At 35.0% G+C, this 19,912-nt stretch overlaps 5 protein-coding genes, 1 long non-coding RNA gene and 1 other non-coding gene across 9 annotated transcripts; 3 read left to right on the forward strand and 4 right to left on the reverse strand.

Moving 5' to 3' along the window:
* Positions 1 to 1,019: 1,019 nt before the first annotated feature.
* On the forward strand, positions 1,020 to 3,804 carry LOC107912082 (SNF1-related protein kinase regulatory subunit gamma-1). Of its 2 annotated transcripts, none has more exons than XM_016840127.2 (7): positions 1,020 to 1,289; positions 1,478 to 1,678; positions 1,882 to 2,054; positions 2,231 to 2,407; positions 2,505 to 2,780; positions 3,073 to 3,236; positions 3,320 to 3,804. In XM_016840127.2, exons 2-7 carry the CDS (start codon positions 1,489 to 1,491, stop codon positions 3,615 to 3,617), a joined length of 1,278 nt encoding a protein of 425 aa, XP_016695616.1. In that variant the 5' UTR covers positions 1,020 to 1,289; positions 1,478 to 1,488; the 3' UTR covers positions 3,618 to 3,804. The 2 variants fall into 2 exon arrangements, with proteins under 2 accessions (XP_016695616.1, XP_016695615.1); XM_016840126.2 differs by having other exon boundaries at positions 1,152 to 1,332.
* A 78-nt stretch (positions 3,805 to 3,882) lies between these two features.
* On the reverse strand, positions 3,883 to 5,079 carry LOC107912083 (glucuronoxylan 4-O-methyltransferase 1). The gene is made up of 2 exons (XM_041105535.1): positions 4,701 to 5,079; positions 3,883 to 4,628 (listed from the first exon to the last, which is right to left on the reverse strand). The coding sequence occupies exons 1-2, from the start codon at positions 5,077 to 5,079 to the stop codon at positions 4,096 to 4,098; spliced, it is 912 nt and encodes a 303-aa protein (XP_040961469.1). The 3' UTR covers positions 3,883 to 4,095.
* LOC107912084 (thylakoid lumenal 17.9 kDa protein, chloroplastic) lies at positions 3,883 to 6,668 on the reverse strand. Of its 2 annotated transcripts, XM_016840130.2 has the most exons (5): positions 6,255 to 6,629; positions 6,005 to 6,119; positions 5,851 to 5,920; positions 5,569 to 5,758; positions 3,883 to 5,275 (listed from the first exon to the last, which is right to left on the reverse strand). In XM_016840130.2, exons 1-5 carry the CDS (start codon positions 6,539 to 6,541, stop codon positions 5,269 to 5,271), a joined length of 669 nt encoding a protein of 222 aa, XP_016695619.1. In that variant the 5' UTR covers positions 6,542 to 6,629; the 3' UTR covers positions 3,883 to 5,268. The 2 variants fall into 2 exon arrangements, with proteins under 2 accessions (XP_016695619.1, XP_016695618.1); XM_016840129.2 differs by lacking the exon at positions 3,883 to 5,275 and having other exon boundaries at positions 5,396 to 5,758; positions 6,255 to 6,668.
* Positions 6,669 to 7,597: 929 nt separating this feature from the next.
* Positions 7,598 to 7,679, forward strand: TRNAS-UGA (transfer RNA serine (anticodon UGA)). Its single transcript has one exon. It is a non-coding gene; the product is annotated as a tRNA-Ser (tRNA).
* On the forward strand, positions 7,632 to 9,326 carry LOC107912081 (uncharacterized). The gene is made up of 2 exons (XR_001688067.2): positions 7,632 to 8,029; positions 8,917 to 9,326. It is a non-coding gene; the product is annotated as an uncharacterized lncRNA (long non-coding RNA).
* Positions 9,327 to 9,399: 73 nt separating this feature from the next.
* On the reverse strand, positions 9,400 to 11,784 carry LOC107912080 (non-specific phospholipase C6). The gene is made up of 3 exons (XM_016840124.2): positions 10,308 to 11,784; positions 10,062 to 10,238; positions 9,400 to 9,940 (listed from the first exon to the last, which is right to left on the reverse strand). The coding sequence occupies exons 1-3, from the start codon at positions 11,395 to 11,397 to the stop codon at positions 9,639 to 9,641; spliced, it is 1,569 nt and encodes a 522-aa protein (XP_016695613.2). The 5' UTR covers positions 11,398 to 11,784; the 3' UTR covers positions 9,400 to 9,638.
* Positions 11,785 to 13,904: 2,120 nt separating this feature from the next.
* On the reverse strand, positions 13,905 to 19,347 carry LOC107912079 (CBS domain-containing protein CBSCBSPB5). Its single transcript, XM_016840123.2, has 15 exons — positions 18,927 to 19,347; positions 18,699 to 18,835; positions 17,510 to 17,678; positions 17,177 to 17,306; positions 16,920 to 17,090; positions 16,696 to 16,774; positions 16,467 to 16,580; positions 16,250 to 16,316; positions 16,001 to 16,106; positions 15,857 to 15,915; positions 15,541 to 15,650; positions 15,330 to 15,454; positions 14,829 to 14,914; positions 14,640 to 14,729; positions 13,905 to 14,490 (listed from the first exon to the last, which is right to left on the reverse strand). Exons 2-15 carry the CDS (start codon positions 18,824 to 18,826, stop codon positions 14,311 to 14,313), a joined length of 1,614 nt encoding a protein of 537 aa, XP_016695612.2. The 5' UTR covers positions 18,827 to 18,835; positions 18,927 to 19,347; the 3' UTR covers positions 13,905 to 14,310.
* Between the last annotated feature and the right edge of the window lie 565 nt (positions 19,348 to 19,912).

A 19,912-nucleotide genomic window follows, 5' to 3' on the forward strand; every position in this document is an offset into this window, starting at 1 on the left:
GCGAACTCCCCTGCTGTTCGCTTGTGGTACTCCTTTGCTATCCTCTCGTGGTTCGCCTCACACTCAATCATTTGGTAGGACCTATTCAGGTCACGGGTAGCTGACTTGGATCTTATCTAAGACTCAATTTGATAACCACTGATGTATAACAAATCTCATATGTTCATCAATTATATATTTCTCGTACCATCCCTCTAATCTTTAAAACCTCACAGAATATCTCACATAAAAAACAATAAATTAATATATGTCTCATAACAAATTCTAAAAAGTTTAGAAATTAACAGTTTGGGTTAATTTCTTATTTAACCCCTGTACTTTTCATGTCCTTGAAGAAAAAAAGTATGTCAATTTGGTACATCCATTTTCTGTAGTACACGCTTTAACCATAAGATACTAACCTCTAATAATTTTCATTTGATAAAAGAATCATTCGAGATTTCATGGACCGGACTGAATCTGGCCCATAAACGACTAAATTAAAGTATCAAAGAGTTTAAGTTAGTTTACTTACAATAAAGTAGCATCACATACATGTTAGGAATGGATATACATGATACAAAACTAGGAATAATTGAGCAAAGATCCAATAAAATCTACTAATTCGTGGATATATTAAATTTTCATTCCATATTTAAGGTTGTAAATGAAGAGCATTCAATAAATACACATATTTATATAAACTTATCGAGAATAAAAATATCATAAAAAATTTTGTACTAAAAATATTTTTTTCTCTTTTATTTAAAAAATAAATAAATTATTATACACTTGATTAAAGGTTAAGTTTAAAATTTCATTCTTTTATACTCCTAAAAATGAATATGATTAATAGAATAATTTGACAATGACATGTAAGATGTTATATATATTATATTAATATATAAAAATTAATTTACTTTTTAATTTAAAATTACTAATTTATTTATTTATTTATTTTAAAATAAAAATAAAAATGCAATCATTGAGACAACTCCATAATAATTTTAGATAAGAGTCAGAGTCGCCATAAAAAATATGTCAGCAAATTCAGGTATCCTTATCAGCAAAACCAGGTGTCGTCAAAACCCGAGTGCGCAAGCTACTCCTGGGCTCACACTAGAGTGGCCGCCATTAAAAACCGGATGGATAAGACCGCCTATTCCGGTTTCTTCCTTACAATAAAACCAACAATACAAAAGTAAAGTTTGTCTTGACCAGACAACATTATCAGTTTATCACCTCTCAATTACACCACATCACTCACCGTCCACGTGCCCCGACAACTTTGTCAAAAACCCAACTTAACGGTCAGATCAAATCATTGTTCCATCCATTACACAGTACTTAAAAGTAAACCCTGTTTGTTTTGTCTTCAGTTATTTATGTCCAATTGTTGAATGATTCAAGTTATCAGCTTTCTGAACTTTTAGTTACATATAGAGACAAGGGTCGCAAAGAGAGAAAGACAGTGAAGTTTCTTTTTGTGTTTTTTCAGTATCGTTGAAGATGGCGAGTTTGCAATTGAGACGAGAGAGTAGCATGGACCAGCAGGAGAGTCCGAGGAGTCCAGAGGCAAAGCTTGGGATGAAAGTGGAGGATCTATGGGGTGTTCAAGAACCAAAGCTTAGTCCTAATGAAAAGCTCAACGCTTGCTTTGAGAGTATTCCTGTCTCTGCTTTCCCTCTTGCTCCTCAAGGTCTGTTTTGGTTGTCTCGATGCCTTTGATCATGCAATTTTCGTTTTGGATTATTTTTGTCTGCTTCGGTTGGCTGCCAGATTTTGTTAATTTCCCCCCTATTTTGCGGTGTGGGGTTGATGAGTATATGTTATGGTATTAACTTTGTAATGTTTAAGGTTGATCTTAGTTTTGGTTAAGACGAAGTGAGATTCTGTTTGCAGGGATTGAGATAAAATCGGATGCTAGTTTAGCAGAGGCTGTTCAAATACTGGCTCAAAACAAGATTCTTAGCGCACCAGTTGTTGATGTTAATGCCCCTGACGATGCAACATGGATTGACAGATACATTGGCATTGTAGAGTTCGCTGGAATTGCTATATGGATTTTGCAACAGGTCGAAAAATCAAACCCAATATATATGATCTGTTTGTTTTTTTCTGGCCAAGAGGATAATTGCTAATGGACATCTTTTGTTGTTAGGTTGCAGTAGTTTATTTTAATCAAACTTTGGTGTGAGTGTAGATTAAGGGTATGCGTTTGACATGAGTAAAAATTTCCACCATTTTTCAGTCAGAACCACCTTCACCTAGAAGCCCTTCATCTCCCAGCGGAACTTATTTCGCGGTATCTATTAATGGAATGACCTCTGCTGTGGGACTCGGGACTTTAGGCCCCGAAGATGCTTCGATTACTTCGGGAGACTTTTTCGAGGCTCTAACGTCCTCCAAGTTTTACAAGAACACTAAGGTGGTATTTCTAAATCTCTATTATAGAACAGCTTCCTACATCTTGAATTCTCTCTTTCTTAGACGTACCGATGTTGTTAACTGGTGATAGCATACAGGTTCGCGATATCTCGGGGACATTCCGATGGGCACCATTCCTTGCTTTGCAAAAATCAAACTCATTTTTGACTATGTTGTTACTGCTTTCTAAATATAAAATGAAGAGTGTTCCAGTAGTTGATCTCGGTGATGGAAAGATCAATAACATCATCACGCAGTCAGCTGTCATTCACATGTTAGCTGAATGCACCGGGTTTCACTGGTTTGAAAGCTGGGGAACTAAGAAACTTTTGGAGATCGGTCTTCCCACAATGTCACCTAAGGAAATTATCAAAGTGAGTAGCTGTTATCTGTTTAAGTTTTTCGTTTTCATCGATTCGAGGCTTTTCATTTCCATTGCCATGACTCTTACGATGCTTTATCAAATGTCTTAATGAAATTGCACACCTTATACATTGCAAATTAAGGCTCATAATTATGTTGCTCAAACTTGAGTGTGAGTGCCGAATCTGGGCTTTGTCCGGTAGCAATTGCCTTGCATTTCTAGCAATCTTCCCCATAGATTGCCTTCAACTAAACCTACTCTTTAGCAAGCGATATGTTAGTGAATCCCTCTTTGTATATCAGGTACACGAGGATCAACCGGTTCTTCAAGCATTTAAGTTAATGAGGAAAAATAGAATCGGAGGCGTACCGGTAGTTGAAAGTGGAGGAAAAAAAGCTATCGGTAACATAAGTCTTAGAGATGTACAGTTCCTTCTAACCGCACCAGAGATCTACCGCGATTACAGGTTTGTGGTGATTGATTTGAAAGCTTCAATTTCATATCAGATATATATTTTGTGTTCTGAATTAAGTCCTCTTGATTGCATAGATCTATCACGGCGAAGAACTTCTTGATAGCAGTTAAAAACTACTTGGAGAAACACGACAAGAGATCGCCGATGTTGAGCGGCACGGTTACTTGCAAGAGAGATAAAACCATCAAGGAATTGATCCAGACGCTTGACTCAGAAAAGATCCATCGTATGTACGTAGTGGACGATGACGGGAATTTGGAAGGAGTAATAACACTTAGAGACATCATATCGAGGTTAGTACACGAACCGCACGGGTACTTTGGTGATTTCTTCGATGGTGTGTTGCCTTTACCGGAGAACTGTCGGGTTTAAAAGTAATCAAAAACACTAGATGCCTTCCATTTTTCTTTGTGGTTCTGCTTTTCGGATTTCTGATGTTGAGACTAATCGGAGATGCAGATTGTAACACAGGCGAGAAAGCCCGTTTACTTAATCAGGCTTGACAGGTTCCCATTTCTGTAAATTTTTGGTGTATCAATGAAACTCAAAGCTTGAACTTTCTGTGTTGCAATCTTAATACGTGCCCATCTAGTTTTCTTCTTGAAAAGAAATTGTAAAGCAAAAAACAAAGTAGAAAAAAAGAAGATTATATTTGGTAAAATTGCAGGTATAGGTCTTAATTCCACCTGAATTTAATTAGGTCTTAATTCCACCTGAATTTAATTTAAGTGTTGAATATGAGTTTGAATGAACCAAAACATTTCAGTAACCCGAGATTAGATCCTGTTTTCTAACAAAGAAGACATCTCAAACCTGGTTTGTAACATCAAACAGAATAAAAAACATATCATTAGATGGATCCGCCATTAACAACTGTCTCAGAAGAGCAAAAGCTTGTAGAATTCGATTGATGGACAGGTATTCTAAAAACCCAGAGTTTCCCTCTAGCAGAGACCAAGTTTTGTTCGCAGAAGAATTCCCAAGAAAACCATTTTTCAATCGTCCGATGAACATCGTGAACGACAACGTCAGTCGTCTTCTTCCCAATCCCATCAGTTCTTGCCAACATGCCGGCAGTGTAGATAGTTGGCATCCTCCCTGGTGCTTCTGGCGTGTCCCCGATTGGCCCGTCCACCACCACGACATCCCATTTAAGCTTATAAACCTCTTCTGGTAAGTTTCTCAATGCCAATTTGCAACTCGATTGATTCAACAGATTTATGGTGGGAGAACAAGCAGGATTTTTCCTTGCATGTTTGAGCAAATTGTATGCTTTTTTAGCTGCTATCTGATACTTGACGTTATAAATTCGAGTTCCATTAAAATCAGCTTTGATTTCACTTATCTTCAAAGGATCATCCTCGAGAAAAACAGTGATTCCTCCTGCGTTTATTGATGAAAGATTGTAATACTGTGATTGAAGACCAAAAACAAGGAGATTACAAGGCGCTTTACGTGTAACAAGTTTCGAAAGAACCATGAATTCCTTTGGGGTGAGAAGGGTTGCATTGGCAGCGGTGGCAGCAGGGGTGGGTTCATGTCGGCCACCGGACTCGGAATCCACCTCTGGAGTTGCATTTGATAGAAAATTACTGCATTCCAATGAACACTCCGGAGCTGAAGAATGTGAAGCAATCATTGCTATTTTAAGAAGTCTGAGAATTGAAAGACATGAAAGGACGAGAACAAGCAAAGGCAGTAGTTTTTTCCCATGGAATTTCATCCTTCTAGCTGTTCCGCCATGTTCGGGGCTTGAACCTGAGCCTCCGCCATTACAGAACAGAACCGAAGGGCCAATCTGAAAGGCACCGCCATGAGAGACTTGTGGAGGCATTTTCTTCTTTTTTTCCCAGCACCTTACAGGCGATACTATCACGTTTCCTTGCCAGGGGAATTATGGGGTTTTAGAAAAATTCACAATCAAACACTTTTACGTGGGCTACATTGATTTATTGTTATGGAACCAATCATGTTGAGTGAAGAAGAAGAAATGTTCTTTTGCTTTTGTTTCAAGCAGTGTCACCTAATTGCTGCGGTTCAAACGTTGATGTTTTAGCAACTAAAAAGCAATACTCAATCTGTATAAAACAAAGAAAAAAAACTAAGGGTTTGGTGCTCTTTTTAATCATTTTTGAAGAAACAGGCAAAGCTTAGGGAATTTGTTTGATTGGTTCATGATTGTAGTTTTAACTGTTTACAGTTTGTTGCTTCATCACTTTCAATCTAAGAAAAATATTACCACTTTGAAGATAAAGAGAAAAATATTACACATTCAAAAAGCAATGAATATGGCTATTCCATGGAATCAAAACTTGGAACATACCAGCCTAACTGGTCAACGATCTTCTTCAACCTCTCAAGCTGTCCCTTTGAATCACCAATTGCTGTTGTGAAAGGGTAAATATAGGTCACTTTCATGGCCATTGACCTGTAAGTAACAACATCACCTTTCACTAAAAACTCCATTACATCAGGACCAAACCCTCCATCTACCTCAGCTTGTATATATTTCCCTGAATTTGTTTCAGTTTCATATCATATCAGTCTAAACCCTAAACGAAGATACGAACAGCAACCCCCCAAATGCCAATTTATGTCTACTTACCATTTGGGGTATCTTCAACATCCTCAATCTTGGCATTCTTCTGAGTTTTTAAAATCGCTTCTTGCAGTTCCTGCAAATGAAGCAATGCTCTCAAAAGCCAAACCAAACATGAAATTACTTTCACATTACAAAATCATAATTGTTTTCTCAAAACCTGAACTGCATTCTCTTTAGAAGTCTCAGGAACAACCCATGGAAAGGCAAAAGATGATGACTTTGCATTGGTTGAAATACAACCTGGATTTGTTGAAGGGCAAGGCCTAATTTTCCTGTCATCAATCATCACCATCAAGAAAACAATTAAAACATTAACCAACCACACACACACACACACACGCGTATGTACGTACATTAGCTTAATTCAAACCAAATAAACAAAAAAGGGAAGGTTTTTTAAAACAGACCCATCTTCAAGTCCAAGTTGCAAGAACTTGGACTGAGTAAAAGGGGTGGTGGTGAGAGGAGCTTGAGGGGAAGATTGAGAGGTGAGAGATGGAATGGCTAATGAAGGAAGTGGGGAGTTCAAGGTTACAGTGAGAGCTAAAGAGAGGAATTTAGAGAAAATAATGGGTTTGGGTTTTGGGTTAGGGTTGTTGGGGATTTTAATTTGAGGTTGAGAGATTGATGATTGTTTGGAAGGGGAAGGGAATGGAGGAACAAGATGAAGCTGAGCAGTTAGAGTATTTGTCATGGCTTAAGCCCCCACCTTTTTTTTTTTTTCTGGTTATCCTTTGTTCTCTCCCTCGCTCACATATTCAAGCTTCAGTCTTTGGCTCTCCTTCTCTCATTACACCTTATCAAAACGCACCGTTTTAACTTCTTTCAATGTTTCATTTAAAGGGAAATAAATAAAAAAATATATGGGAGTTTAAAATTTTCACCGGAGTCAATCAGTTTTAAATCAGTTGCTATCCATAATTATCGATAGAGTTGAATAATAGTAGATTATATAAAAAATACTAACCAATTAATCAAAGTAGACGTAGGATGAAATAATATAATATAAATAATATTTGATGCATTGTTAATTCAATAATGTGTACACTTATATTACATCATATATTTTGCTAATAAAAAAACACCTATAAATTTTTTAAACTCTTTTATAGAATTTACTATTTTAACAAATTAATTAAAAATTTAAATTCTACATAATTTTAAGAGCTTCATTTTAGTACATTGATAATAGGATAATGTCATTTAAAAAACAGAGATTATCACATATATGCCTTAATGAATTCAGGTTATCACACAAGGCGTAGTTAAGGGGCTCTAAAATGAAAAATTATTCATTTTGGGTTTTTTAAAAATTTTAAAATAATAAAGATAAAATTACACTTTAATCCTTCTTAAAAATGATAAAATTTTATTTTATTCCTTTAAAAATAATTAAGATATAGACTATTAAAATTACAATTTAATTTCGCATCGCTTAAAATTTTTTTGTCTTCACTCTTATTATCACACTAACCACACTTAAAAATTTTCAATAATTCAACAAACGATATATGAGGTAAGTTCTACACCTCTAATATGGTTCAATGGTAGAAAAAAACACATACACATTTTACGTAAAATTTCAATAAAAAAAAACATTTTATGTAAGAATTAGATAAAATTTCTTCTAAAATAATAAAATTATTATAAAATATTAAAAATAAAAAGTTAGATAATGGGCAATATCGAGGTACGTAATTGATTATGAATCAAATTTAAGCTTTATACAGAGAGCACCTTTCAGCGCCTTGTCGATATGTCCGAGTGGTTAAGGAGACAGACTTGAAATCTGTTGGGCACTGCCCGCGCAGGTTCGAACCCTGCTGTCGACGTTTTTGTTTTTACTACTTTTATTTCATTATTTATTTTTCCTTTTTCCACTTTCTACGTTCAAAAAGAAGTCCTTGTTGAGAAAATTGGAAGAAAATCCCACAGCTCTGCAATCCTGCCTTGTGGTCCACCAATCCTACGACCCCTTCTACTACTTACATTAACGGTCCTTCTCTATCCAACAACTCTGTTTTAGGCAATGGTGATTCGACACCCGATGGTAGCCATCACCTGGAAATGAGTGGAACTGGAAGTAGCGGCAATTGTGCTCTCGATGAGGCTCGCTTGAGGTTATAAGAACTCCGTCGCTTCTCTTCGCGCTGTGCTCGCCGCCGTTCCCAATTCTCAAAAGGTACTAAAAAGCCTGATTTCATTATTTAAATTGGTCAATCTCTGCAATTATTAATTAGGAACTATGGGTTTAGTAGAAAATTCCGAATTTGTTCAATTTCCGTTCTTATGAATTTTGAAGGCATTTCAATTAGCTCAAAGAATAAGGAATCTTTTCTGCTCTTTTCTTTTTAATCTCTGCTTCATCTGCTGGAGATTGAGAAATTGGAACAGCTAGCCTCGAATCTCAGAAAGGTATTTTGCAGTGTAGTAATGTTCATAATTTGATAGTCTTCAGGTTTATCCATTTCACACTCCTTCAACAGTAGTGGCAATGCCATCCACTTTTAGATGGGTACTGGATTTGGCTAAGTGCTGGGGGTCAAATTCAGAACCCGGCCTTACATGAATTCACCTCCAGGTTGACCTTGATGAACTATTTGAGCTAAACTTCGGGTTTGGCTGTTTTTACCTGTAAATTTACCTCGTTTAGAAGGCATAGAAATATGGAATGGTATCTTATTTCATGGTAGTGTTAACAATGAGGCTTTTAGCCGATCGTTTTCTTTCCTATGCTGTGTAATTTCGAATCTTAATCCATGAAGGAAACACCTTTTAATGTTCATAGTTTTATAGTCTTCTAGGTTATGCATTTCATATTACTTTGAACAGTAGTGTTAATGTCCATTCCTTAAGTAAGCCAAAGCCTAGGGAGGAAAAAGGGTTTTTGCAAGTACAGAGGATCGAGATTTAGACTAGTTGAGCTGGATGAACTAGTTGGACTAATTATGAAGCCTTTAGCCGATTATTTTCTTTCCCGTTGTGGTTTAATTTTGAACCTTAATCCATGAAGAAAACACCAACTAACATCTGGAAAAAAGGAAGCTAATCTCGTGGTTACGTTTATAGGAGCTTGAAATCGAGAACCAATGTATCAAGCTTATAATGGACATATCTACTTGGGGGAGTCCATGTTCTGTATAAGGTTAGTTCGATTCTTTTGGTTGCTGAAAATGGTGCCTTGAGCTAGGAATATAAACCAAGATGCCTGCATACTGTCTTCAAATCATGAATTTTATCGAATTTCATTCATTGACATTGATCTGCACTTTGTAACTTTGGAGGGCTCAAAAATGGTGTTATCAAATGCCAAATATATATATATATACTCGAATCCTTTTGTAACTTTCTCTTATAACTTGTTGAGTATCAAAAGACTAGTTTGAAGCAAACATTATGTACAAAGAAGTTTGATTCATTGTAATGATTACTTGTTTCAAGCATAGATATGGGAAAATTTTTTATTTGCATTTTTAGCATTATTATGTCTATCTTTACTTGCCATTGATTCATGTTAACAAGATTCTTTAATTTTAAAAAAAATCCGTTAAATGCACAAATTTATGTATATAAACGATTACAATACGTACAAATAGAGGAACGCTACAAAAATTTACGGATTGTCAAATACCATCAAGACCAAGTTCTACAAAGAGGTGCAACTATATTTATACAGTAGGGATTTTGACACTGTTAATTTTCATCACATTCACGATTCAGAGACAATTCTTTCACAAAAAGTCAGTTTTAGTACATATTACAAGACATTTGTAAAACCTGTAATAGAAAAACTAGTTGTGGATCGAAGAAGATCGAGTTGTAAGCGATGATCTCATATCAACAATGGTGGATTCATTGGCTCCCAACTTTATGGCCTCTTTGCTTGCTCTTATAAACCTTGAAACTGCGCCTTTCACGTACTCATGAGCTCCTTTTACGCTCATCTTTGTGCGCATCTCCTCGGCAAAGCTGCTCAAGAAGTGGTCACCATTAAGCACACTGGCTAGTTGAACCACCTCGCTCTGAAATTCAGAGAGACCAGCGTCTTCGTTTGCTTCTGTTGTCCTCAGTAGTGCTGCTTCCGGTAACTTCTCTGCAATTATTTGAAATGAAACTAATTATTGGTATAATTGAGTCTTTACCATATCAAACACGTACTCGTATCTGTCATTCATTCAAAAGTCCTTGCAACATAAAATTGAAGAAAAATATACCTGGGCAATCAGTTCTAGGAGAGGATAGCTCTCCGACAACGTGTTCGAAAGTGCCGGCCCAAGCATCTCTATGAGTCAAGAAGTTGGACGATAGATTGAACATTTTCTTTATCGTTGCAGGGATCGACAAGTGCTCGAATTCGGAGTTCGGGAAAGGACCCTTCGGACCACTAATCACTGCAACAAAGCCACCCCAATATTAGTAGAGCAATCGCATGCATCTAAAGGCATCAACATTTAACTTACCAGTGCCTTTCTTGATCCAAGGAGAGACCATGATCGTCGGCACTCGAACACCGAGCCTATCGAACTTGAAGAAAGAAGGAGCAGGACCGGTGTTCCCATCTGGGCTTGGGACATTGATGTATGGGGTGTGGACATGGTCATAGAATCCACCGTGTTCATCATAAGTAATCACCAAAAGTGTCTGGTTCCACTGAGGGCTTGCCCTCAATATCTCGTACACCTCTTTAACAAGCTTTTGGCCATTAGCAACATCATGGGACGGATGATCATCATTCGCAGGCAATCCTTTAAGATCGAAATACCTCGGTTCGATCACCGTCAAGCTAGGAAGCTTACCTTTCCTAGCATCTTTCTTGAACTTCAAATCGAACTGATGGAACTTGAAAACATACTTCAATTTCCTAAGGCTTCTATAGAACAAAGTTGTGGGTATGTTTTGGAAATAAACTCCAAAATCCTTACCATTCTCATGGAGAGAGTCAAAGATTGTTTTTTGTGGGTAGCCATGGGCTAACTGTTTCTTAACATGGCTGGTTGAACCATGGGAAGTGGCTGAATAAACGAAGAGTCTATTGGGTTGGGTTGGACCGGGGATTGAAGAGAACCACCGGTCGAAAACTGCAAATTCCTTCATGAGAGCAGCGTAAACCGGGACTGACTCGGGTCTAAACCCTTTCATTACAGTCTCAGACAGGTTCTTGGACATTGACAATGCTTGTTCCACAAAACCAGACATGGAAGGAATGGTGGAAGAACCAAACACCTGTTGTTCAACAGCTTCGAAAGAGTGACCTGGATCCGGATCCACAAACTCAGCATCGTCGGTGAAGCAAATGGATTCCGGGTTCGGGTTTTTTGTTGAAACCGGGTTGCATTCATCTCCAGTTACTCCATTGATTGAAGGGTTGACGTGTTGCTTCATCCACCCAAGCATGTGATCAAAGGATCTGTTTTCCATCACCAACACCACTATGGTCTTGATGGGTGACTGCTGTTGAGCTCCCAATGGTGTAAAGAGGCATGCAACAGTGAGAAACAGTGAGAAAATGAAGGAAAATGAAGGTGGTGGACTGGTTTTGGATTCCCCCATTGAAGCCTGCTGAAAAAAGATGGGATTTTTTTACTCAATGGAGGCTTTTTAAAGCTGGAACCTCGAAAACTTGAACAAAGTCAATCATAAAAAAAAAAAGAAAAAAGGTGAAAACTTGATTGAGAATTCAAAGAAGACAGACCCACATAGAAGGAAAAGATAAAGGAAGTGAATGTTTTGCTTTTCTTTTTCTTAAAGAGCAAAAGCAATAAAGAGACTAAGAAATTGACATTTGTATGAAGTTTTCATGTCCATTTTCAAGGATTGCATTTGGATTATTTCTGGGTTTTTTTATAAGTTAATTAGAAGGGTTAAGTAGGTAAATAAATTGGATTTGTAGTTACATTTAGTGTTATGATATAAATTCATAAAGATTCTTTCCGTTTTTTCCTTCACTCACTCTCCAACTCATCTCTCAGTTTCCTCCAGGAGAGCTGCTTTATTTTCCTCAAAGTTCCAACACCTGAATAGTGAAATACAATGAAACAAGAGCAAAAAAACATAAAAGGATTAAATCTCTAGTAAGATTTAAAATATAATATGTGTATTTTAATTTTATAATATTGAGTTCTTGTAAAAATTTAATAATGTTTCATCTAGATTTGCATTTTGCACACTTACCGTGGTAACTATAAAAATCTACTTTTTTAGCACTTACGGTTTATAGTTTTTGTCAAATTAATCTTTACTATAATTTTTATAATTTTTTTTTAAATTCTTTTAATGCATTTTTAAAATTTACAAGAGTTTGAGCGAAATTAACAAAAGCTAAAAAAGTTGAGAGCTAACAAAGTCTCATCATGCCTCTTTTTAATTGCCATGTACCATAAATAACTAAAATCAAATTTCTTAAAATTAAAATATAAGACCTGAATTTTAAACTGGACTTTTGATAAAATCAAACCAATTTTATAAAATAAATATTACACTCGCAAGTATAAATATATATTTGAATAATTACAACATAATATAATAGACAAAAGATTCTTAAAATTGAAAATTTGAGTTTCATTGTACACTTAAAAGTAAAATAGATATCTAAAATAAAATTAAATAAATGATGTGATAAAGTCGATTTTATTAAAAGAAATTCTAATATCACTAAATAAAAAGCAAACACTTACTTTAATTTAATCCAAATTGATTACATAAATTATAAAGAAAAGTAGAGTCGATGGGACAAAGACTTCAACTTTTTTCTTCCACTAACAGAACATGAAATAATGGGCCAAGTTTCGGTGGGTACTATTAATTTAATCAGGGTTTAGAACAGAGTAAATGTAATGCACGTGATGCATTTTATAATCTTCCAACCATGCTTTGCTGTGGAATAATTTCAGATTTTATGTAACCCATATTCCATCACTGAATTAGATTGTTTTTTATTTTTAATTTAGTCTAATTATAGATTTTATCACAAGCAAGTAATACTGTTACTTATTTTTTTTAATATTTAGAAATTCTTTTTATTAAGCGGTAAATACTATATTTATCAACTTCTAAATTCTACTCATACAAAATTTCATCGAATAATTTTCCTTCTAATAACTGTGAATTACTGTTTTAATAAAAATATTTTTGTTTAAATTAATTTATGAGAAATATATAAATAGCGATGATATTTATTATAATGGACCATAATGAAACTTCTTGTTGTTGTTTTTTTTTTACAAAGGTAAACACGTTTTGATGGCGATCTCAAAGGCTAAAGCAAAGCAAAGACGAATCTTGTCCTCCATAAATTATGCTCTGTTCTTCGATACTTCGCTTAGAGAATAGGGAACCTGGGAATCACTGTATATTGTTCTTGGTCTTCTTTCCCAAGAAAACGACTTAAGGGAACTGTTTATGTATACATATATGTACAAGATTATGGCACGTAAAAAGAAAATTACGTAATAAATATATTTTTAAAATTTAATATTAATAATAAATTATATTTTAAATTTAAATATATATTTACAATTTATTTTATTTTTATCTTTATTTAATTAAGTTAATATCTAATTGTGTCGTGATATCAATTAAATGCTTAATACATTTTATATATATATATATTCAACCACATACCCAAAATCAGGCTTTTCAGAGCCAAGCCAACCACCAGCCGACAACTTAGAAGAATTGGGCATTTTAGGCTTTGGGACAGTTTATGTCACAGAGAAGCACGCGGATTCAAATATTCAGAATTTACATAATATTTTATTTCCATCATTTTTATAATTTGCATTGAATTCAATGCGAACCCAGGGTTTTAATATAGAATTCATTTTACTTTTCTAAATAATATATTCAAATATTTAATTTTTTTTATTTCACATCTATTTTAATTTTAAAATAATAATTTTAGGTATTTAAATTTATTTTATTTTTGCAAATAACGGAATTCGATATCCAAATTGAAATCAATAATATATTTTACTTTGTAAAATGCATATATTTATCAAATTCATCTATTGAACAGACAACGTAGATAGTAATATGATAAGCGGATTTGGACATAGGTATGATAAAAATTTGGATTAAACTTAAAAAGAACAAAAAGAAGTTACAACAACAAAGTTGGGAGCTGTTTCTCGAAAATCAGAAACTACATTTCATGAAATGCTACAATTTATTTTGTTTATACAATGTGATTATTCCACCCTTTAACCCTTAAATAAGTTGCAAAAAAACTCGGTGATAAACAATGGAGACGACCACAGTTTAGTTCAAATTGTTTGCTATGCAGGTAGCAAAGAAGAACCAACCCACAAAGCAATGAAAAAAAGAACAAATGAATTTCTTCATTTCCATGCCAATGAGAGTGTTGACCTAATAAATCAGGGGAGAAATCTAGCACAAGAAATGCCTCAAAGCCAAGTTGACCTTTCAGTAATTTATAAATGAGGATTTTTCTTTTTTTCAACAGTGCTAATTACCGGCTTTTCTCAAGTATGCTAATAAGCTCAGCCCAGCAACAACTGCAGCCCCGGCTGCAACCGCACTGTATGCAGCAGCCCATGCATCTGATTGAGCATAATCCAAACTTCCAGAACCTGAACCCCTTCGTCGATTTTGTTTTCCTGAATAATCTAGATGCAATTTCAAACCCTGCAAATTCATATTACAGAACTCTCAAAGTGTTTCCAATCCAATTTGAAGTGTCAAATCGTAATCATACATACGTACATTATCATTTGAGAGTAACGGCGAATTCTACTGTAATGCTCTATCCATAAAAAGACAGTTCAGTTATATACCTTCCAACCAAGCAATTTTGCATGCTCCACAGCTGCTGCAAGATCACTGTCTGATGCCAGTACAACTTTGTCATGGTCTTCATCTTCATACTGCATAACATGCCGGCCAATTAGCATAAGATATATGTTAGATACCCATCATCTTCATCTTCGTCAGAAACTAATAAATCTTTATTCCTAAATGCCTACCAGAATTTGAGGCACCCTGTTCCTGTCTATGTCATCCTCCAGCCTCTGAAGGATAGCAGTTATTACATCTGTCATACTTCGTGTATCTGTATTGTGGAGCAATAAGCAAAATGCCCATTAAAATACAATTTTTCTGGACCTAATAATAGGAAAACATGAAGGGTGTTCATGAAGAATTAGAACCCTCCTATAATATCTACTGAACATAATGCTCAAAAAATGTGGAAAAAGGCCTGCATGTCCACAAGAATAATGATCTCGATGAAGCACCACTAACCACATGTGAATCACACATAGATATTAAACATATGATTAGAACTTGGACCAAAAAAAACAGATCGAATGATCAAATCTTAGAGCTAGTTCATTTATAGGTGAACTTGTCAAGTTTTGGTTAGGCCGCAGAAATTTTACAAGTTAATAGACAACAAAAGATTTGCACCTGTGCAGCATGCAAAATAAAGTACCATATTTCACGGAAGAGCTGAAACAGTAGCATACCACAAATAAACCTATGCATTCGACCCCTTCTATCTTGTATTTTGAAACCGAACGTATTTGGCAAATAGGATGAAGGATAGGGAAGACATCTCCCTGTCTCAGAAGCCAGCTTCAAAGAACTTTCACTGAAACATCATCCTATCAATAAGTTAGTAAACAGAAACAGCAAAAATCACAACTATATAATCAGAGAAACATCAATATAGGAAACCTTCGAGCCTCATCATCATCTTCATTGGGTGGTAAGGCAATTGCAGAATCCCAAAACCTTTGCATCATTGTTGTGGTAGCCTCATTATTGATTCCAGAAGTGCTCCCAACCTGGTTATTGAAGAAAATAATAAGACCATTTCGCCAAGCAGAAGAAAAAAATAATTATATTCTTCTCAGAATTTTCAAATCCATTTACAAAAATATTTAAACAAGTTTGTTAAGTGCTTTGGAATAAATATTCATACACTACAGCATTTATCCTGTAAGATTACTTCAAGAACATCATAACCTTGAAAGATATTGACTTGACTTACTGTGGCGATAGCGGCATGAGTTATGTGGATTACATCAACAATAGCAACAATCTCTCCATCTGCATACAACCATAGAATATTATTAAGAAGTAGTTTGATCTACATGCAACAATATATTCTTTGGAAGGTAGTAACTCATATCACCTCTATTTAGCACAGGAACGTGTAAAAATTTCCCAACATGCATCTGATGCAAAGCATCAACAATTGATGTGTCAACTGTTGCACATTCTGGGTTAGGAGTCATGACCTATGCATCACATTAAGGGCAAAATGACTATAACTCAAGAATGCGAAGAATTGATAAGCTGCTACTAAAGCGTATAAGGTCAAGTCATAAGGATAAAATGCTGCTGACATAAGAACATAAAACAAGATCAAGGAAAAATTTACCTTCTCAACTGGGGTAGTCTCTGGAGGAAGATTTTGTGTTATTACCCGCATCAATATATCCTTTGAACTGTCAGAAACTCAAAGGCATAACTAACAATATATGCCAATGACACAATAACAATTATACGTAATAAAAACAGATTATGATACTCCTTACTTCCCTCCCTTGGCCACATAACAAACAATGGTGAATTGCAATTTGATTTAAAATACTCACGTTAAAATTCCTTGTGGTTTGTTATCAACTGTCACAACTGCAGAGCTTAATTGAGATTCAAGCATCTTTTTTGCAGCCGCTAAAACTGTGTCATCAGGTGAAACTGTTACAATCCTGACAGATAGGCGTCATGTTAACCAATGCTACTCATAGTATGAAGTGTGAACAGAATATCATTAACAGATACTGAATAAAGGACCAAATATATATATATATAAGTATTACCTACTTTGGATTGTCTGTGATAATTGTAGACAGTGACGGCCTGAACATACGCTCACGAAGTGTCTCAATGAATGTATTCTGACCTGCATATCATCCAAAAGATTGCACAGATTTAAACTTGTTTGCTGATAGCAAAACTAAAAACACTATATGAATACCCAATGACCAAAAGCAAAAAAAGCACAAAAGCTACTCCATCAAAGACAAAAGAAAACATTATCCGCTAACCAGATATAGAAGTTCCCCAATTTTTTTCTACACCCTCAACAGCTGCAACAATGGCTTTTCCCTTTTCAGCTGCCCTTTCCATTCGAGCAATAGCATCGTACAAGCACTTAGCTATATCAAGTAAGGCAATAACTTCACCATTCTGTACAACAGGCAAGTGTCTAAATTTTCCTGTTTATAATAAAATAAGAACATTAGATGGTAAGAGCTGAGAAAATGTATCACATAAAGGTGGTTGCTCATCAAAAAAGGCCAACCTTGCACCATCTTCTGGAGCGCCTCCACCGCAAGAGAGTCAGAAAGAACAAATACAGGGTTCTTGGTCATCACTTTGGAAACGGGTGTCTCCAAATTAAGCTCCCGAGCAATCACTCTTGCTGTTATGTCCTTCAGACATTAAAAAATAAAAACTCCATAAATAAGAGATGTCATAGTTATCGATTGGCAAAGGCCACTTGTCAACCTCCTTAGGTAGAATGGTTTAAGATATTCTATTCGAGTAAAGAAATTAAATCTTGTAGCTGCCTCAAATTGTTTGAAGATTTAGGTGTAAAGGAATTTGTTACAGTCCACAAGGATATAAGTCAAACCTTGTCTGTGAGGATTCCGCAAAGTAATGCATTAGAGTCAGTAAGCAGTAAAGCATCAACCTTACGAGCAGCCATCCTACGGCAAGCCTCGTAAATGCTTGTACTATCAGGTACTGTCAAAGCCTTTGACAGCCGCAACCTCTTCACAGTACGCTCTCCAGAAAGTGACCTTTCAACATGCAATTTGAAACAAAAAGTTCCATTACTACTTCTTTGAAGATAATATTTTATATTAGTTAGATCTGTACCAACTTTCATCAATAATTTGACAGAATGTATACATTTAAAACATGAATTTCCAAATATTTTCATCAATGAACAAGACTAACAGAAAAAAATTACATGTCCACTGTTTTTGCAAGTTGCTACTCATTTGTAGCTTCTACTCTTGTAGAATTAAAATTTCAAAATAAAGAGTTCAAACATGTTTCAAAGCAAAGAAAGGAAGGTTTGCGTTTAAAGAAGCAGAACTAGAAGAGAAACATATTGCTCCAACCCTTTCAACTTTGCCAAAGTACTTGTGTTAGACACATATCCTAAACCTCAAAGTGTGCACATCCTTATCAAGATAAGAGTATGAACCTCCAAAAAGTAGGGAAATATTGAATGCTCCTATTTAGGATGTATTGCCAAGCAACATAAACAAAACATACAAGGTAAAGAGGAAAAAGAAGATCATAGTTGCTCAAGTTTTTTTAGCTCAAACCCTACTTAGTTTACCACTCCACAGTCCATACCCTCCTCCTTTGCAAAAGACAGCCTCCTAAAATATGCATACAATTCAGGCTTTCGAGGTAATATTCTAGAGCTAACCTCACGTTAGAAAAGAATAAACTCCGGAAACATTAGTATAGCATCATCCAGAACCAGAAGCGACCCACAAATTTTCCAACCAGGTACTCCTCGAAATATTTAAAGATTATGCAAGCAGTAGCAATTAAAGTAAAGATCCCTTAAAAAACTACTAGAAGAATATATTTTAAATGATTTACAGTCCTCCTTCAATCCACTCAAATTCAATAATCCCTTTTCTCAAAACTCCAACAAACTAAACTGTGCCTTTCACACATCATAACCTAAAATTTTCGTTATCAAAAGCTTCAACAATTCGTCGAAATTCAGTTCAACTATTACTTTTCGAAAGGATAAATGAAGCACAAGATTCGAAATGGAAAAAAAAAAAACTTACATAGAATGGGAAGATGGTACGAGTTTTCGGAAAGAGTCGGAACCCCCATTCTCCAACATTTTTTTCCTCCCTGATGACACACTTACAATTGACAAACTTCGCCTCGACGAACCGCTTTGACTTTTCATCGCTAATACCTGCCAAATGCATAGCGTTTCCAGTTCGTAACATATGAAAGAAAAACGAATAGAAACAAACTTTTTTTTAAGTAATTAATTAACCACTTACCAAAATTAGAAACTTATTTGATTTCAACGTCGAAACAGGGGATTCCAATTAAAACGCTAAAACCTATCAAAATTGCAGCTCTAGTTTTGATTATAAACAAATTGAGCAGAGGTGAAGAGGGAAAATGAAGTAATAATAATAATAATAACAAACTGAAGACTCTTGGCTTCAAAAAAGACCGGGGAAGTTCTTCGAGTTTCGTGAGTTTGACGATGAAAATGGAATAATCGTCGGTCGGAAATCCTTTTGGGAAAAAACTCGCCGGAAATTTTACCGACCGGAAAGTGGAGATAGAAGAGAGAACAGAGCCACGAAAACCCTAAGAAATGGGAATGGTTTGAAATTTGGGGGGAAAGAGAGCCAAACAGGTTCTTCCACGTAGGCTATTGTTAAACTGAAATTGATCAAATTTGACGGGATTTTGTGAGGTTTCAAATTTTCGCGAATTTGCCCTTCAAATTTTTTTTCACGAATTTGCGAATATAATTACAGCACTTAAATCGTACTACGTAGCAGTAACAAAAGTTAATGACGGTAATACCATACAGATTACAGACTAGCAGGTTATTATTACACTAATAACCAAATTAGCTATTATATCATTTTTTTTTTACTTTGTCTATTAAGGTTAATATTTGATAAAGAAAAAAAGAGCAAAGGTTAGATTATGACAAGTGTCTATTGAATTATATTTAAAAATGTAATAAATAAATAAATGCACACATATAATTACCTTACCCATAATTGTGGAATTTTTTTTCATTGACAATGTACCTAATAATAACTCTATTATTACAAATCAATTCACGATCATTTAAATTAATGGCTTAATATATTATTTAATTTTGAGTTTCACGTTTTTTTTAATATGGTATTTATATTGTTTTTTAGTACTGTAATTTGATAAAAATTATATATTTTGATACTAAAGGTAATAGTATTAACTTTTTAGTGTTAATTATGAATTTTCATCAAATTAACTCTAA

Source organism: Gossypium hirsutum, chromosome D11 (genome assembly GCF_007990345.1).
Source record: "Gossypium hirsutum isolate 1008001.06 chromosome D11, Gossypium_hirsutum_v2.1, whole genome shotgun sequence".
NCBI lineage: Eukaryota > Viridiplantae > Streptophyta > Magnoliopsida > Malvales > Malvaceae > Gossypium > Gossypium hirsutum.

Bases quoted from the DNA above. Each gene is read 5' to 3' on its own strand.
- LOC107912082 (XM_016840127.2), top strand. From the start codon at position 1,489: ATGGCGAGTTTGCAATTGAGACGAGAGAGTAGCATGGACCAGCAGGAG. The intron at 1,679-1,881 runs GTCTGTTTTGGT...TTCTGTTTGCAG, and splicing joins TTTCCCTCTTGCTCCTCAAG to GGATTGAGATAAAATCGGAT. The intron at 2,408-2,504 runs GTGGTATTTCTA...GATAGCATACAG, and splicing joins AGTTTTACAAGAACACTAAG to GTTCGCGATATCTCGGGGAC.
- LOC107912083 (XM_041105535.1), bottom strand. From the start codon at position 5,079: ATGCCTCCACAAGTCTCTCATGGCGGTGCCTTTCAGATTGGCCCTTCG. The intron at 4,629-4,700 runs GTAAAGCGCCTT...CAATAAACGCAG, and splicing joins TCTTTCGAAACTTGTTACAC to GAGGAATCACTGTTTTTCTC.
- LOC107912084 (XM_016840129.2), bottom strand. From the start codon at position 6,541: ATGACAAATACTCTAACTGCTCAGCTTCATCTTGTTCCTCCATTCCCT. The intron at 6,120-6,254 runs GTCTGTTTTAAA...GATTGATGACAG, and splicing joins CAACTTGGACTTGAAGATGG to GAAAATTAGGCCTTGCCCTT. The intron at 5,759-5,850 runs GTAAGTAGACAT...AAACAAATTCAG, and splicing joins TGTTGAAGATACCCCAAATG to GGAAATATATACAAGCTGAG.
- LOC107912080 (XM_016840124.2), bottom strand. From the start codon at position 11,397: ATGGGGGAATCCAAAACCAGTCCACCACCTTCATTTTCCTTCATTTTC. The intron at 10,239-10,307 runs GTAAGTTAAATG...GCTTTGTTGCAG, and splicing joins TTGGATCAAGAAAGGCACTG to TGATTAGTGGTCCGAAGGGT. The intron at 9,941-10,061 runs GTATATTTTTCT...AAATAATTGCAG, and splicing joins TCCTAGAACTGATTGCCCAG to AGAAGTTACCGGAAGCAGCA.
- LOC107912079 (XM_016840123.2), bottom strand. From the start codon at position 18,826: ATGAAAAGTCAAAGCGGTTCGTCGAGGCGAAGTTTGTCAATTGTAAGT. The intron at 15,916-16,000 runs GTGATATGAGTT...GGTTGTATGCAG, and splicing joins CGTTCCTGTGCTAAATAGAG to ATGGAGAGATTGTTGCTATT. The intron at 14,491-14,639 runs GTATATAACTGA...ATGAATTTGCAG, and splicing joins CAAAATTGCTTGGTTGGAAG to GGTTTGAAATTGCATCTAGA.